The 16,255-nt window shown below is 41.8% G+C and overlaps 1 protein-coding gene across 2 annotated transcripts; it reads left to right on the plus strand.

Annotated features, from left to right (window-relative positions):
- Positions 1-14,815, plus strand: LOC142663702 (uncharacterized). Of its 2 annotated transcripts, none has more exons than XM_075842474.1 (6): positions 1-107; positions 3,137-3,465; positions 9,193-9,293; positions 11,250-11,426; positions 11,543-11,618; positions 13,127-14,815. In XM_075842474.1, the coding sequence occupies exons 2-6, from the start codon at positions 3,138-3,140 to the stop codon at positions 14,206-14,208; spliced, it is 1,764 nt and encodes a 587-aa protein (XP_075698589.1). In that variant the 5' UTR covers positions 1-107; position 3,137; the 3' UTR covers positions 14,209-14,815. The 2 variants fall into 2 exon arrangements, with proteins under 2 accessions (XP_075698589.1, XP_075698590.1); XM_075842475.1 differs by lacking the exon at positions 1-107 and adding an exon at positions 1,742-2,538.
- Positions 14,816-16,255: the final 1,440 nt, after the last annotated feature.

Here is a 16,255-nt window from a genome sequence, read left to right on the forward strand (position 1 = left end):
GGAATGTAATACAAAGGAGGCTACTTCCAGCCTGTGGAGAGGCGTGTGTGAGGGGGGTACCGGGGTTCTTCTTGTAGTCACTGCTTATATACATCTCCATTGTGCAGGTGAGGGCTACTGGCAGAGTCTCCGTAGAGCTTTATGTGTCTGTGTGCATGTCCAATGGGAGGCTGGAAAAGCGCAGGGCATGCTGGGACATGTCGTCTGTCTGTAACCTGGGGTGTTCTGACTACCCTGTCATTGACGACTTGTATATGTAATTGAGACGTCAAAACGGGGTCCCTCTGATGGGCAAGTGTCGGTGTGATTGGCACTTGGATGATGGTAGTGATTCTCTTGTTCTGTACGATGCCAAGACAGAAGGACCTGCCCAGTAATCGGTGTCATATATTTTTAGTATTTTTTTGGTCTTTGTTTGGCAATGTACATGTTGTGCTTAGTTGTGTCCACTAACCCCAAAAAACAAAATAAAACAAGTGCTGCCTGATCCAAGATAAGCAGCTGTCACATTGATGCTGCCAGGGATTCTGCCCCAATCTACACAGAACATTTTCTGAATTATTTTTTTCATAAAAATTGAATACGCGATAATATTTCCCCACAAATCAGCCATATATATATATATATATATATATATATATATATATATATATCGATACGTATATCCCACTAACAATATAATCTGGTGATGACCTGATAACTGCGGGTGACTGCACAGAGCTCCTCTATTAAGCTCCGATGCATCGGTTTTATGTCAGTGACCCTGGGCTTGGACCTCAGGGTCTACCTCACGTCATTCTCCCCTGGAACGGGACCCCTTATATTAAAAGCATCTGAAATATTCCCTATTAGAGCTGAACTGGTAGTTGCAATGACCGGGCTGAACTGGCGGGTCAATGAGAAAATGGGAGTCAGCACGCGGCCGCCGTCTCACCAGGATCACCAATCACAGGGGGGCGTCACTAGTGAATGGACATAAGGGCTCACGTTACCCGCTTTCTGTGTTTTTTGTTTTCCCCCCCCCCACGGCTGTTACCTTGGGGTTTACTTTGGCCGTGTTCACACGTCTCTGTAAATCTGCGTTTTGTTTTTTTTTTGGTGCGCTGGTAACACAATTTTGTGTCAAAACTGAAATTTGCCCACAACGTGTTAACACCGCCTTTAGCTTCGATGGTACTCGGGAGTTCACTGCCCTTTCATCAATGCTGCTGCCCGTGGACTATAACATTATGATCAAATTAATAGCGTTGTCAGCGCATCGGTGGCAGTGGAGCTTCCCTTAACGCCATCTACGGCGATGTGCGTCTCCATAAACCCTCACTACATGCGGCGGATGCCGGCTGTTTTATGCAGCTGACACCCACCTGCAGCGGCTGGGATCAGAGATAATTCTGATCCCAACCGTTTAACCCCCTAAGATGCCGCGGTCAATAGCAGCCGTGGCATCTAAGCGGTTACACAGAGGGAGGAAGCGCCGGACGTCCCCCTCGCCCCTTGACAGAATAACGGGGTGCTGATTGGTCGTTATGGCAGCCGGAGGCCTAGTGAAGGCATCCATGTCTGTCTTCTGTGTTTGACTATTAAGGTCTGCCAGAGGCAAGGCTTAATAGTAGATCACAGATAAAGGCAGTGTATTGCATAAGCCATCCAGTGATCACATGTTAAAGTCTCCTAGGGAGACTAAAAAATCTTTAATAACTGTGAGAAGGAGGCATTCTCTACTTCTAGAGGAAGTCATCGTCACTGACGAGGATTCTTTACTGTATGAGCAGTGATACTATGGGACTCTCTGCCACAGGATGTTATGATGGTTGATTCTTTACTGTAAGAGCAGTGAGACTATGGGAGTCTCTACCACAGGATGTTATGATGGTTGATTCTTTACTGTAAGAGCAGTGAGACTATGGGAGTCTACCACAGGATGTTACAATGGTTGATTCTTTACTGTAAGAGCGGTGAGACTATAGGACTCACTGCCACAGGATTTTGTGATGGTTGATTCTTTACTGTAAGAGCATTGAGACTATGGGACTCACTGCCACAGGATGTTATGATGGTTGATTCTTTACTGTAAGAGCGGTGAGACTATGGGAGTCTACCACAAGATGTTATGATGGTTGATTCTTTACTGTAAGAGCAGTGAGACTATGGGAGTCTACCACAGGATGTTATGATGGTTGATTCTTTACTGTAAGAGCAGTGAGACTATGGGACTCACTGCCACAGGATGTTATGATGGTTGATTTTATGAACAAGTTCAGGAAGGGCCTTGATGCCTTTCTTGATAAATATAATATAAGTTGCGAGCACTAGATTCTGGAGATGGGACGGTGATCCAGGGATTTATTCTGATTGCCAGATTTGGAGTCGGGGAGAAATTTTTCCCCCTAATGAGAAAATTGGCATCAACCACATGGGGGTTTTGCCTTCCTCTGGATTAACACGGTAGGATTGTAGGTTGGGCTTGATGGACCTGCGTCTTTTTTCACCCGTATCAACTAGATGACTGTAACGTTTTCAAAAATATATATAAAAAAGGTAATTTTTCCCATTTTTGACATAAAAATGTATAAACAATATAGAAGTAAACATAATTAGTATCTCTGCGCTCGTACAAGTCCAAACTATTAAAATATCATATTGTTTTACCCAGAGGGTGAATGGCGTAGGGAAAAAATTCACAATGCCAGAATTGCTTTTTTTTGGTCACCTTGTTTCTACAAAAAAAAATAGAATGAGAAATGATTAAAAAGTCATATACAGTATGTACCTCAAAATGTTACCGATAAACACTGCAGCTCGCCCCGTAAAACATGGAGTTGTGTTTTTTGTTGTTTTTTTTATTCCACCCCACACATTTTATTTTCAGTACATTATTTGGTATATTAAATGGTGCATTAAATGACTACAACTCGTCGCGCAAAAGAACAAGCCCTCATAAGACCATGTCAATGGTAGAAAAAAGTAATGGCTCTTTGAAGGCTGGAGGAAAAACCAAAAAATTGCCCAAGGATGTATGGAATGTTTTTGGGTGTTTATATACTGTATTGTTTTTTATTTTCTGTCTTTATCAACATAGTTGGGGGATCTGCATGTATTCATTGATCAGTGCTGACCTCTTCTGTTAACCTTGCAGGATGCCGTCCTGTATAGTTAATGGATGTTCCTTTAGTTGGAAGAAGAAGGATCCCACAATCACCATCCATGCCTTCCCAAGGAGCAAGGAGATGATCAAGTCGTGGCTGATGCAGACTGGTCAAGATTTCGGAGACATTGACGCTTTTACAGATAAAGTATTTGAAGGGAAGAAGACAGACGCGTTTCGCATATGCTCTCAGCATTTTACCTCGGATTCCTATACTAATGAGGGAATGAGGAAAAGCCTGAAGAAGCACGCACTCCCGACAGTCTTTAACTGTACTGAACAGGCGACCACTACTGTCAAGAAGATCCAGAAAAAAAAAGGTGACATCTACGTAGATAAATTTCTTTGCTGCTTGTCATGATGATTCTTGGGTGGTCAGAATGGGAGAATATTTCTTTGGTCTTTCTTGAGGCGTTTGGTCATGTTTCTCAGAATCTGTCAGTGCTGTGAAGAGGTATTCGCCTCCACCCGATTTCTTCTATTTTTGTTTTTTGAGACCTTCTCGCCTGCTTCACATTGCCAGACAGGTTCTGTTTAACTAAACTTTCAAAAAACTCCTGACATGTCAGAAGTTCTGATTGGTGGGGGTTCGAGCACTGAGACCCCCACCGATCGCTAAAACGAAGCAGCAGAAGCGCTCGAGTGAGCACTGAGCCGCTTCGTTTCTGATCGGCTTTCCAAGAACAGCCTACCATAAATGAAGCAGCACAGAGCACACCTGAGCGCTTCTTACTCTGTTTTAGCGATCAGTAGGGGTCTCAGTACTCCGACCCTCACCGATCAAAACTTCTGAAACTATGACATATCACAAGTGTTTTGAAGGTTTAGTTGCACTTTACCCAGCCCTTAGGACCAGACACTGTTTAGTAATTGTTAGCACGTGTTTGTTAAACTGCTATAACTTATTTTATGTGCTGGGCTAGTGACGTGGTTTTTGTGAAGAGATTTTTCTGTAAACTGCGTAGTAATTATAATTTTTTTTTTTTTTTTATACACCTCTTTTTTTTCTATTTTAGAATTTTTAAGCCTTATTTTGAAAATAATAGTAAAAAATATACGGTACTTTTTTAAATTTAAGCTAATTTTTTTTTGGTACAAAAATATAGTTTTACCCTTAAAGGGGTATTCCGGAACTAAAAAATTACATTTATTTAAATAAAACAATGAAAATGATATAACTTTACAATGTACTTACGTTTCATCAGATGGCTGTAGCGTCGTATATCCTCCTCCGTCACCGCCCCCTTAGTGAAGCAAAATCTGCACTTCCTGTGCAGACCCGTCCATTTAGTCTTCTGCCTTGCTTCCGGTTTCCGGCTTTCACACTGTACGGTTACGTCACAAATGACGTAACCGTACCACGTGCTTCTTTATCTCAGAGCATGCGTGGTTAACACACTCCACCGCGCATGCTCTGTGAAATTATAACCCCTTATAAATTACCGACGGAATACGAAGTTGCGGGAATAACGGCCGTTTCGGCCGTCTTCCCGACAGGTGCAGGAGCTGTGACAGCTGCTGTCTCGTACAGCAGCTGCCGCAGCTCCTACAGCGGGGACCGATCGCTGTGTCCCCGCTGTCTAACCCCTTAAAAGCCGCGTTCAATAGAGATCGCGGCTTTTTAGGGGTTAAGTTACCATCGCCGGCCTGCTACACGATAGCGGCCGGCGATGGTTACTATGGCAACCGGACACCAAACAATGGCGTCCGGCTATGCCATCGACGGAAGCCTAATGGGTCCTGACAAAGTCAGGACCCACTATGCTTGCTGTCAGTGAATAGCTGACAGTTCTAATACACTGCACTACGCATGTAGTGCATTGTATTAGAATAGCGATCAGAGCCTCCTGCCCTCAAGTCCCCTAGTGGGACAAAGTAATAAAGTAAAAAAAAAAGATGTGTAAAAATAAGAAAATAAAAGTTAAAAAAAATCCCCTTTTTTTCCCTTATCAGTCCTTTTTTATTAATAAAAATATATAAATAAATAAAATATACATAATTGGTATCGCCGCGTCCGTAACGGCCTGAACTACAAAATTATTTCGTTATTTATCCCGCGCGGTGAACGGCGTAAAAGAAAATAATAATAAACCGTACCAAAATCACAATTGTTTGGTCACTTCACCTCCCAAAAAATTTATTAAAAATAGATCAAAAAGTCGCATGTACCGAAAAATGGTCCTGATCGAAACTACAGTTCGTTACGCAAAAAATAAGTCCTCGCACGGCTTTATTGATGGAAAAATAATAAAGTTCTTGCTCTTAGAATAAGGTAACACAAAAAGTGAATGATTTTTTACAAAACGTATTTTATTGTGCAAACGCCATAAGACATAAAAGAACGATAAACATCTGGTGTCACCGTAAGGCCGAGTTTACACGAGCGTGTGCATTTTGTGCAAGCAAAAAGCGCGGCGTTTTGCGTGCGCAAAAGGCAATTAACAGCTCCGTGTGTCAGCCCTTTATGATGCGCGGCTGCCTGGTTTTCGCGCAGCCGCCATCATTATGACACTCCGTTTGGATGTTTGTAAACAGAAAAGAACGTGGTGCTTTTCTGTTTTCATTCATCCTTTACAGTGCTGTTGCGCGAATCACGCGCGTCCCACGGAATTGCTTCCGTGCCACATGCGTGGTTTTCAGGCACCCATTGACTTCAATGGGTGCGTGATGTGCGAACAGCGCACAAATATAGGACGTCGTGCGCTTCACGCAGCGGACATACGCTGCATGAAAATCACGCCCACCTGGCTGCACGGCCCCATAGACTAACATAGGTCCCTGCGACGCGCGTTGCACGGATGTATAACACGCTCGTGTAAATGAGCCCTAATCGTATCGCCCCGCAGAATAAAGTGAATATGTCATTTATAGCGCACGGTGAACGCTGTAAAAAAAATAGAATAAAAAAACAATAGTAGAATTGCTGTTTTTTTAGTCACCACGCCTCTTAATAATAGAATAAAAACTGATCAAAAAGCCGCGTGCACCCCAAGAAAACTACAATGAATTCCTCAAGGGGTCTAGTTTCCAAAATGGGGGCACCTTTTGGGGGTTTCCACTGTTTTGGTACCACAAGACCTCTTCAAACCGTTTAACCCCTTAATGACCGGGCCATTTTGCACGTTAATGACCAAGGATTATTTTTTGTTTTTTCATGGTCGCATTCCAAGAGTCGTAACTTTTTTTTTATTCCGTCGACATAGCCGTATAAGGGCTTGTTTTTTGCGGGACGAGTTGTATTTTGTAATTGTACCATTTATTAACCATTTATGTACCTTTTATTAACTTTATTTTAGGAGAGAATTGAAAATAAGCAGCTATTCCAGTATTGATTTTCACGTTATAAATTTACGCCGTTTACTATGCAGCGTAAATAACATGTTAACTTTATTCTATGGCTCGGCACGGTTACGGGGATACCAAATATGTAAAGGTTTTATGTTTTGCACAATAAAAACCCTTTTAGAAAAAAATTACTTGTTTTTGCATCACCGCATTCCAAGAGCCGTAACGGTTTTATTTTTCCGTCTATGTGGCCGTACGTGGGCTTGATTTTTGCGGGACAATGTGTAGTTTTCATTAGTACTATTTTGGGGTACATAGGACTTAGATTAATTTTTATTTAATTTTTTATGGTGGGAATGGGAGAAAAGAGCGAATTTTGCCGTTGTTTTTTTGGACGCCGTTCATCCAGCGGTTTAATTAATGTGTTAATTTTATTGTTCAAGTGGTTACGATCGCGGGGATACCATATATGTGTATGTGTGATTTGTTTTGACACTTTTACTTTAAAAAAGTATTTCACTGTAATTTTTTTTTTGTTTTTTCACCAACTTTATTTAACGGATTGACATTTTTTTTTTTAGTCCCACCAGGGGACTTCACTATGCGATGTGCCGATCGCATATATAATGCTTTGGTATACTTCGTATACCAAAGCATTATTGCCTGTCAGTATAAAACAGAGGGAGCTCCCTCCCTCTGTCAAACACATTAGATGCCGCTGTCACTATTGACAGCGGCATTTAATGGGTTAAACTGCCGGAATCGGAGCGCGCTTCGATTCCCGCAGTTGCAGCAGGAGCCAGGCTGTGTATAACAGCCGTGCTCCTGCCGCTGATCGTGTGGGTACACTGGCAGTACCCGCGCCATCACAGGACAGATATATCCCTCCTCCTGCGCGAACTAGCAGCTGCAGAGGACTGATATATCCGCCCTTCGGCGTTAAGAGGTTAAAAACGCAGATATCCAGTGATTTCAGCTTGTGCTATCAGTAATAGAATGAGAGCACCAAAATGAAGACTGAGATTGCAGAAGTTAGTAGAGCTGGGTGTAGTAGGCGGAGCAAGTGCACTGCTGCATGCACATTGCATGCTGGGACTAGAGCAGTGCATGCAGGGAGGAGAAACACAGGAAGAGAAGAGGAATGAACTTACTGAGCAAAACAAACCTCTCAAGGTAAACAATAGGGAGTAATGTTACTAAAACCATTTATTATCAAGAAAAAGATAGTCAGAGTGCACTAATATATTAATAGAGGAACATTGCATTGATTTAAAAAAAAAAAAAAAAGGATTGGAAAACCCCTTTAAATAGACATTTTATTTGTGATCATTATTGTCTACGCTAAATTTTGATATATTACATGTCTATTTTAGGGTAAATGGGTCAGGGACAATGTATTTTAGGGTAAATGGGTCAGGGACAATGTTTGGCGTGGGGAACGTTTTTGGGTATTGTATGCGTGTGTTTCATTTAATTTATTTTTACTTTATTTTACTTTTATTTTTTATTATCATGGCTTGTCTCTCGAAGGTAATAAAATATATTTTTTGTCTTTTACACCATGTTTTTCCACTGCAATTGAGGCTGCATAGCGCTCGGGCAGCCAGCTAAAGCTGTAGATATTTTATGGCGTGGGTTTTAAGGACCTGGACCGCCTGCTGCATAAAAACAGTGGGGCGTCGGCAACCAGTTAAAGGATGTTTAGATTCAACAGGTCTGGCAGTAATCATGCCTGGTTGTGTCTAGTATAATTTAACCCAATTGTCAATTGAATTTGGTTAACTGGTGGATTTAGTAGCAAAGGGGGCATTTTTTATTTCTTTTACATAGGACCAGGAAGGGCTGAACATCATTTTTCCAACAATACATGAAATCACCATTAAAAATGTTTGTGTTATCTTGGGTTGTCTTTATCTAATATTAAAAGTAGTTTGATGATCTGAAACATTCAAGTGTGACGAATATAAAAAAATAGAAGAAATTGGGAAGGGGGCAAATACTCATGGCTCAAATAGCCACGGCTCAAAATATATTAGACTGAAATTTTAGACGAGTGTTCCAACCTACACTCACTCTGGGAATTTGTCCAGATCATAGGTTATATCGATATATCTGAGAGAAGTAAGAGACACAGGCATTGTTTGTATGCTCAAAAACACTCCTCTGAGGTTTATTGCCAAAAACAATTACAATAATATCTTTCAAAAGGGGAAAAGGCTTGATTTCAGCCAATCATTTACAATATGAGAATAACTCTGATTCAGCCAATATCATACAATAAGAATATTTCATATTAAGCCAATCAGAGACATACAATACATTTCAAATATTATAATTTTTCATTAGACGCTTACATTAGATTTGCCAAATAATTTGCAGGTGTTAAGAGTACAATAGCTCTAAATGGAGGAGGTGTAGGAGTTTATTTAAAAAGAGACAAATAATAAGGAATGGGATAACTTCATGTCTGGGCGTTCAGCCAGAACGCTAACTGCTTACTTATCAAGGTTACAGAAAGTACATTCAGAGATTATATATTTCTAAAATAGAGGGGAGGAGGTCATTGCAGATAGAATAGAAATTACATCTCTGCATCATCCGAAATCTGGCTTGATAATTCATAATTTCAATTTAATACAGAGAATATAAGCAAATGGACCATCCTTCACACTAGTTTACTGATTTAATTGTATTTTTTGTTAGTCGTTGCATTTTAAAGTGACCATCTTGAGTGTAAACTAATCTCACCATTAATTATGTAGAACGTCCTCCTCGTCCCAAAAGTGCAAAGAAGATCAGAAGTCGAATGACTCAGAGGATATTGAACATCACCCTGGAGATCATCTACCTGTTGACTGGAGAGGTGAGGGATTCTGGAAATTATGTCACATGCTCATACTCTTATTTCTGATGATAAAACGAGGGGGCTGTTATTTTTTTAATTTTTTTTTTAACCTTAAATTCTGTCAAAAATAGAGAGAAAATTGGTTTTGCCACTATGAGTTTCCAACACTCTTGGAAAGTCAAGTAGAGCGATCAATTCTAATAAACACTTATCGCCTTTTTCTAGATACACTCACAGTGAAAGGCCTCATGCACACTACCGCAATTTTGCGGATAGGACACGGACCCATTCATTTATATGGCCCCATGCACACGGCCATGATTTCAACAGATCCGTGTGGGGGCCGCAAGTCTGGGCCGCAAAAACTCAGGACGTGTCAATTTACTTTCCCTTTTACGGATCATGTGAACTACTCGGGGGTTTAGGACAAACTGGTGGCATCAATTCCAACGGATCAGTGGTTTTGTGGACCGCAAAATCACCACGGTCGTGTAGATTAGGTCTTAGGTGGACTTCGATGTAAAGGGCCTTTTTATACGGGCGATTATCATGTAAAATATTGTAAGATCAAATAGAAGATTGCAAACGTTGCCAGCATAAACATATTCAGCGATTGCACGATCAGCGAGAAATTGCTCGCTTGTCGTTGATCAAATTTTTTTGGACGGCCTAAAAATTATAGTTTCTCTGCGTTATATATCCTCGTACATCCGATTATTGTTATATATATATATATATATATATGCATGTCTTTCAAATGTTAATGAGTCGCTATATCGTCTATCGGCGCTAATTATTTTTTTTGCAAATCTGTTTATTAAAAAAGATGAACGATATAGAAAACATATCACAGCATATGTCATTTTGTGTATAAAGTAAAGACTGAAGATCGGGCTTGAAGGCCCTACATGGGGTGCAATAAGCCTAATACAGCTGCTGTTAAAACATGTAAACAGAAGGAACTATATACATACAAACGATTCCCAAAATATCCATAAAATAAAGTGTTGGTAAGAGTAAGGCTAGAAAAAATCCTAAGTCAAAAAAGGGAGGGGGGTGTGTGGTCAGAAGTTCTTAAAAGTAAAAATGGGGTAATATGAGGGCCTATCCTACACAGGCACCAAATGGGGAGTGTACATAGAGATAGAGGGGGGTGAGGTGTGCCTCACCCAGAGTTTCGGAAGTCCAACCAGGACTGTCGTGGCGTCTGAGTTCCCAACTCAACAGTTCTTGATACAAGTTTGGTAAACCATTCTCCGTGGGTAGGAGGCTCCCTCGACCTCCACTACAGAGGAATAAGCAGCTTTGCCACTGTGAGTGAGGGGCAAGGTCATGGCACCTGGGGCGGAAGCTACACTAGGGGGCCCAGAGAAGGATCAAAGGGGCGTTCAAAGAGATAGAGGTCTTGGTGATCGTCTGAATGATGTTAGTAACCTCCCGCCAGTAGGGTTGAATGTACGCACTAACCCACCTGATGTTCACCACGCCAGCAAGTATCAGACTTGGTAAGGTTGATTCTATGCAAAAAAATCAGGAGTTCTGTACCATCTAGTGAAAGTTTTAAGAGTTTTCCCAGACTCCAATGTACCTGGAAAATCCATGGGAGTGTTTCAATAACTGAGAGATCGCCTCTATCTCGAAAGTAATTCCTAACTCTTGTTCTCAAGAGATAGCTTGGCTTATCTGGAGCTCTTTCAAGAAAAAGTCCTGCATAACCTCTAGAGAGTAGGCCTCTAGGGAGGATGGGAAGCAACAAAAGGGTTTCCAACCAAGATGGCGCAGAAATCTTTAGAAATTTACCTCAGAATCGTTAAACCAAGTCACTGAGGTGTAAACCTGTAAAAAGTTCAATGAATTTCCAGGTAGGTCCTATCAACACTTGTTTTTAATTCACGTACAAGAGGACCCAGAAGGTGTTGGTTGCCCTTCATTGTTTGGTCGTAGTTGGTGATTTTTTTCTGTCTTCCTACCTAGGATTACACTGTAGTGAAATCTCGTAAACGTACAAAAATGAGGGAATTAGGAGAATTGGATTTGCCCCAAGCCCCGACCGAAACGACACCACCTCCTCCCTCCCACAGCAACGAGGAAAACAATGATCGGAGGATTCTAGAACTGGCCTACAAGATCATCCAGCTGCTGAATGGAGAGGTGAGCATCGACGGGAATGCTCCGATATGATACATTGACGCCAAAGGCCATGTCGGAAGAATGACCGTTTCATGATATTAGATTCTGGTAACATTATATCATCCTTGTTTTTCCAGGAGGGCGACTATTTAGAAGGACATCATGATTTTTATGCAGATATGTTGAATAATGAGCAGTCATTCAGATCACATGGTAAGAGTTGTTATCGTACGTCACCTTTTGATATTTTATTACCAAATGACCCTTCTTTATAAGACGATTCGCTTCTGTCCTGTAAGTTGTGAGGTGCGGCCCCCATGGATCGGACTTGCTCTTCCAACAAGAAATCAGATTGAGATCTGGAGAATTTGGAGGCCAAGTCACACCTTGAACACTTTGTCATGCTCCTCAGACCATTCCTGAATAATTTTTGTAGTGCGACGGGGTATTATCCTGCTGAAAGAGTGCACTGCCATAAGAGAACGCCATTACCATGAGGGAGTGTACTTGGTCTGCAACAATGTTTAGGTAGGTGGCATGTGTCAAAATTACACCCACGTGAATTCCAGAACCCAAGGTTTTCCCAGCAGAATATCACCCAGAGCATTATACTGCCTCCGCCGGCTTGCCCTCTTCCCGTAGTGCCTCCTGGTGCCATCTCTGCCTCGGGTCAGCGACGCACACGCGTCCGGCTGTCCACATGATGTCAAATGTCATTCATCAGACCAGGCCACTTTCTTCCATGACTCCATGGTCCAGTTCCGATGCACACGTGACCATTGTAATCGCTTTCAGCAATGGACAGGGTCCAGCATGGATGCTCTGACTGGTCTGCAGCCCCAAACACAGCAAGTTGCGATGCTCTGCGTGTTCTGGCAACTTTCTATCATGGCATGAACTTTTTCAGCAATTTGTGCTACAGTAACTCTTCTGTGGAATCGGACCAGATGGGCTAGCCTTTTCTCCCCACGTGCATTATTGAGCCTTCGAGGCCCATGACTCTATCGTCAGTTCACTGGTTGTCCTTCATTGGATCACATTTGGTAGGTACTAACCACTTCAAACCGGGACACCCCACAAGACCTGCTGTTTTGGAGTTGTTCTGACCTGGTCATCTAGCCATCACAATTTGGCCCTCGCCAAGGTCACCCAGATCTTTACGCATGCTCATTTTTCCTGTTTCCAAGAATCAACGACTATTCACCTATTTGCCTAATATGTTCCAGCTCTTGACAGGCGCCATGTTACCTGATAATCCATGTTATTCACATCAGTGGTTATAATGTTATGGTTGATCATTGTAGATCTGTCAACAATTTTTATTTTTTTTGTGTATACACATGAAAACCCGTACACGAGAGACTATGGACCATACATCGAAGTATCCAGAGCCGCAATGTATAGTCGGGCTTCAAGCCCTTAGTGGGAATTTATTAACTTTTGTAGTTTCCGGGCTCTGCAGCAGAAGTAATTCGATTTGGTTGTTTTTTTTCCAGAAACCGCGCCACTCTTGTCTGGTTTCACAACTCACCCCCAATGAAGCGATTGGGGCTGAACTGCAATACCAAACACCTCCACTGGATAAGTGTGGCGCTGTTTCTGGGGCAAAAAAAAACAAACCTATTTTTGTAATCTTGGTCAACCCCTTTAAAATAACAATTGTGCATTAACTACTTGAAAACTCAACTTCAAGAACTTTATATTTATTTTCCTTCCCCCAGATTTCTCTGAGCATGGCCTTGATACATATACGTCTGACCGCAAGGAGGAATCCATGCTTTATGAGGAAGGAACTGTCATGGACACCTCCATTTATACTCCTGGTGGCCATCATCAATCTATATCTACACATCATAAGGATGAATCCATATCGCAAGAAGAAGGCGAACTCACCGAAACGGATATCACATGTACTCCAGTTAAGGAGGAGCCAGCATCGTATGAAGAGGAAAATCTCACAGAGACGGACGGCTGGGCACTCACAGATCATGCTCAACAAGATTCAACCTCTCAAGAGATAGCCTTGCGGGACAAAGGCAGTACATCAAGTAAGGGTCCTTCTGCAACTATTGGCCATAGACAACCAGGTCCATCTACCCAACCATCAGATCAGCTCCGAATAAAACAATCTAGTCATATGGAGAATGAATCCATCTCATGCCGAGGCCGAAATCTTTCAAATACGGAGTCTAGTGATGAAGATTCTGACAATGGCGGTGTGGAGAGAAAAACGGCTCATGGGAGCAGACTTGTTGATGACCCTGATAAAGAGCTTGAGTACACAGTTGTTCGTATTAAAGATGACTCAAGCTCTGAAGAAGAAAATACTTCCACTGAAGAGTTTCACAAGGACGACGTTGAGGCTCAAGAAGACAATATTGTTTCGGCGAATCTCACCCAGCGAGACGGAACCATAAATAATGTGACCTGCTCTCCCGAGGATGTAATGAAGACCTATCAATGTGTTGGATGCCAAAAACACTTTACCACCAAGGCAGATCTTCAGACACATCAGACAATCCATAAAACATTCCAGAAGAGCATTTGTCCTGAATGCGGGAAAACTTTCCTGTGCACTTCAGCCCTTATCACGCATCGGCAGAGCCATACAGGAGAGAAGCCATTTTCATGTACTGTTTGTGGCAAATCGTTCGGACAGCTGTCGCAGCTTAAAACTCATGAGCGAATACATACAGATGAGAGGCCCTTTTCGTGTTCAGTCTGCGGCAAATGTTTTAGATGCAGGTCCCATCTTATATCACATGCGAGAATTCACAAGGAAGACGCTGTATCTGTAGTCTAAAAAGTTGGCTAGTGTTTTTGTCTCGACCACCTACATCATTTGAAGATGAATTCATGGTTTTTAAAATAGACCCAACACAATTTAGACCATGGACTGGTAAAGGTCCTGCCAATTTTCACCATTAATGCTACAACTAGGGCGGTTATCACTACCCATCCTCCACAGGGCAGAGAAAAAGAAAAGAGAAAGTTTGAATAGCTTTAGTTGTATCTACTCTTTAAATACATAAAAATTTTTGTTTTTTATTTCCGTAGCTATGATATACGGTAACATTTTCTTACCTGAATTTTTGCCAATATACATTTTCAATGGCTATTTTGTAATCAAGTTTCACATTCAAATTCTATTAGTAAATCAGTGGTCCGGTTTCAGCTAATTTAAGTTATTATACAGCACTAGGGATGTCACGATACCAGAATGTGGACTTCGATACCGATACTTTGTGTAGTATTGCGATTTCGATACCAAAACGATACTTTTGGCAACAGTAATAAAAAAAAAAAAAAGTTCTTCCGCTTTCTGATGTGAGGCACGTGATGTGATGATGAATTTTGAATGTGCCGCACATTAATAGTAATTAACCCCATCATGTTTCTCACTCATAATTGACAACATTGGGTTAATGTGTAAGGTACATGATGGGGTTAATTACTATTAATGTGAGGCACATGGAGGTTAAATTCATCATCGCACCTCGCGCCTCACATTAATAAGTGATAGAAAGCAGTTTTTTTTACAGCGCACACAACAAAAATTCCACAAAAAATTTGTTGTGCAGGTTATTACGACCACGCCAATACCGAATATGTGTGTATTTTATGTATTGAGACTTATTTTAATGTTTATTGTAAAAAATGTGTATGTGTATTTTTTTTAATTTAACATTACCTTATGTTTTGACTTTTTTTATTTTTACACTTTAATGTACTGGCATATATTTATATACTGATCGTACACAGGCAGTTGTTAGGACATACTTAAGTATGCCCTAACAACAGGAAATATGGTCAGACAGCCCTGGGGGTCCTTCAATGGACCCTGGGGTCTTGTCTGCCCATATATGGTATGTCCCTCAATCGCGTCACAGGTATTTCCTGTGATGCGTTCCAAGGGGCATCCCCCTTTCTCACTTTCTTCTTGAATGTTGCAGTCAGCTGTGATCGCAGCATTCAGGGGAATAGCGGGGGAGATGAGAGGTTTCTCTGATCTCCGACGTTAGAGCGGGGCAGGGGGTGTGTAATACAGTCATTGCCCCGCTCCTGACAATAAATGCGCGCGTGATCAGCATGAGGTGATGCAGCCGACGCTGCACTAATGAGCGGCGGTGCAGGCACTGAAGACAGAACATGGGGGTGTTTTGCAGTGAGTCCGCATTGTTCTGTCTTCAGTGGCGGCAATCATTAGTGCATCACTTGCTTCATCAGCTCATGCTAACCGCGCGCACTTGTCAGGACTCAGGAGCGCGGCAATGACTGTATTACACAGCCGCAGTCCCGCTCACATACGTTCATGTGTTACGATACTAAGCTGTCCTGCGGCACATCTTCGTATCAAATTACATGAAATAACGGTATTGAACCATTTGGCGGTGCACGGCATCGAAACAGTATTGAAGTTTCGATGCATCGTGCATACCTATACAGCACTGTACAAAAGTTTTAGGCAATTGTGGAAAAGTGCTGCAAAGTAAGAATGCTTTCATAAATCTATCAATTAACAAAAAACAAAGGGAATGAACTAAAGAAAAATCAAATCAATATTTGGTGTGACCACCCTTTGCCTTCAAAACATCATTTCACGTCATCTAGGCACACAGTTTTTGAAGAAATTTTGCAGGGAGGTTTTTCCAAACATCTTGGAGAACTAAACCCAGATTTTCTGTAGATGTCGCTTCCTCAAATCCTTCTGTCTCTTCATGTAATCTCAGACAGACTTCATGATGTTGAGATCAGGGCTCTGTGGGGTTCATATCATCACTTCCAGGGCTCCTTGTTCTCTACGCTGAAGATAGTTCTTAATGACATTGGTTGTATGTTTGGGGTCGTTG

This window comes from Rhinoderma darwinii, chromosome 11 (genome assembly GCF_050947455.1).
Source record: "Rhinoderma darwinii isolate aRhiDar2 chromosome 11, aRhiDar2.hap1, whole genome shotgun sequence".
Lineage (NCBI taxonomy): Eukaryota > Metazoa > Chordata > Amphibia > Anura > Rhinodermatidae > Rhinoderma > Rhinoderma darwinii.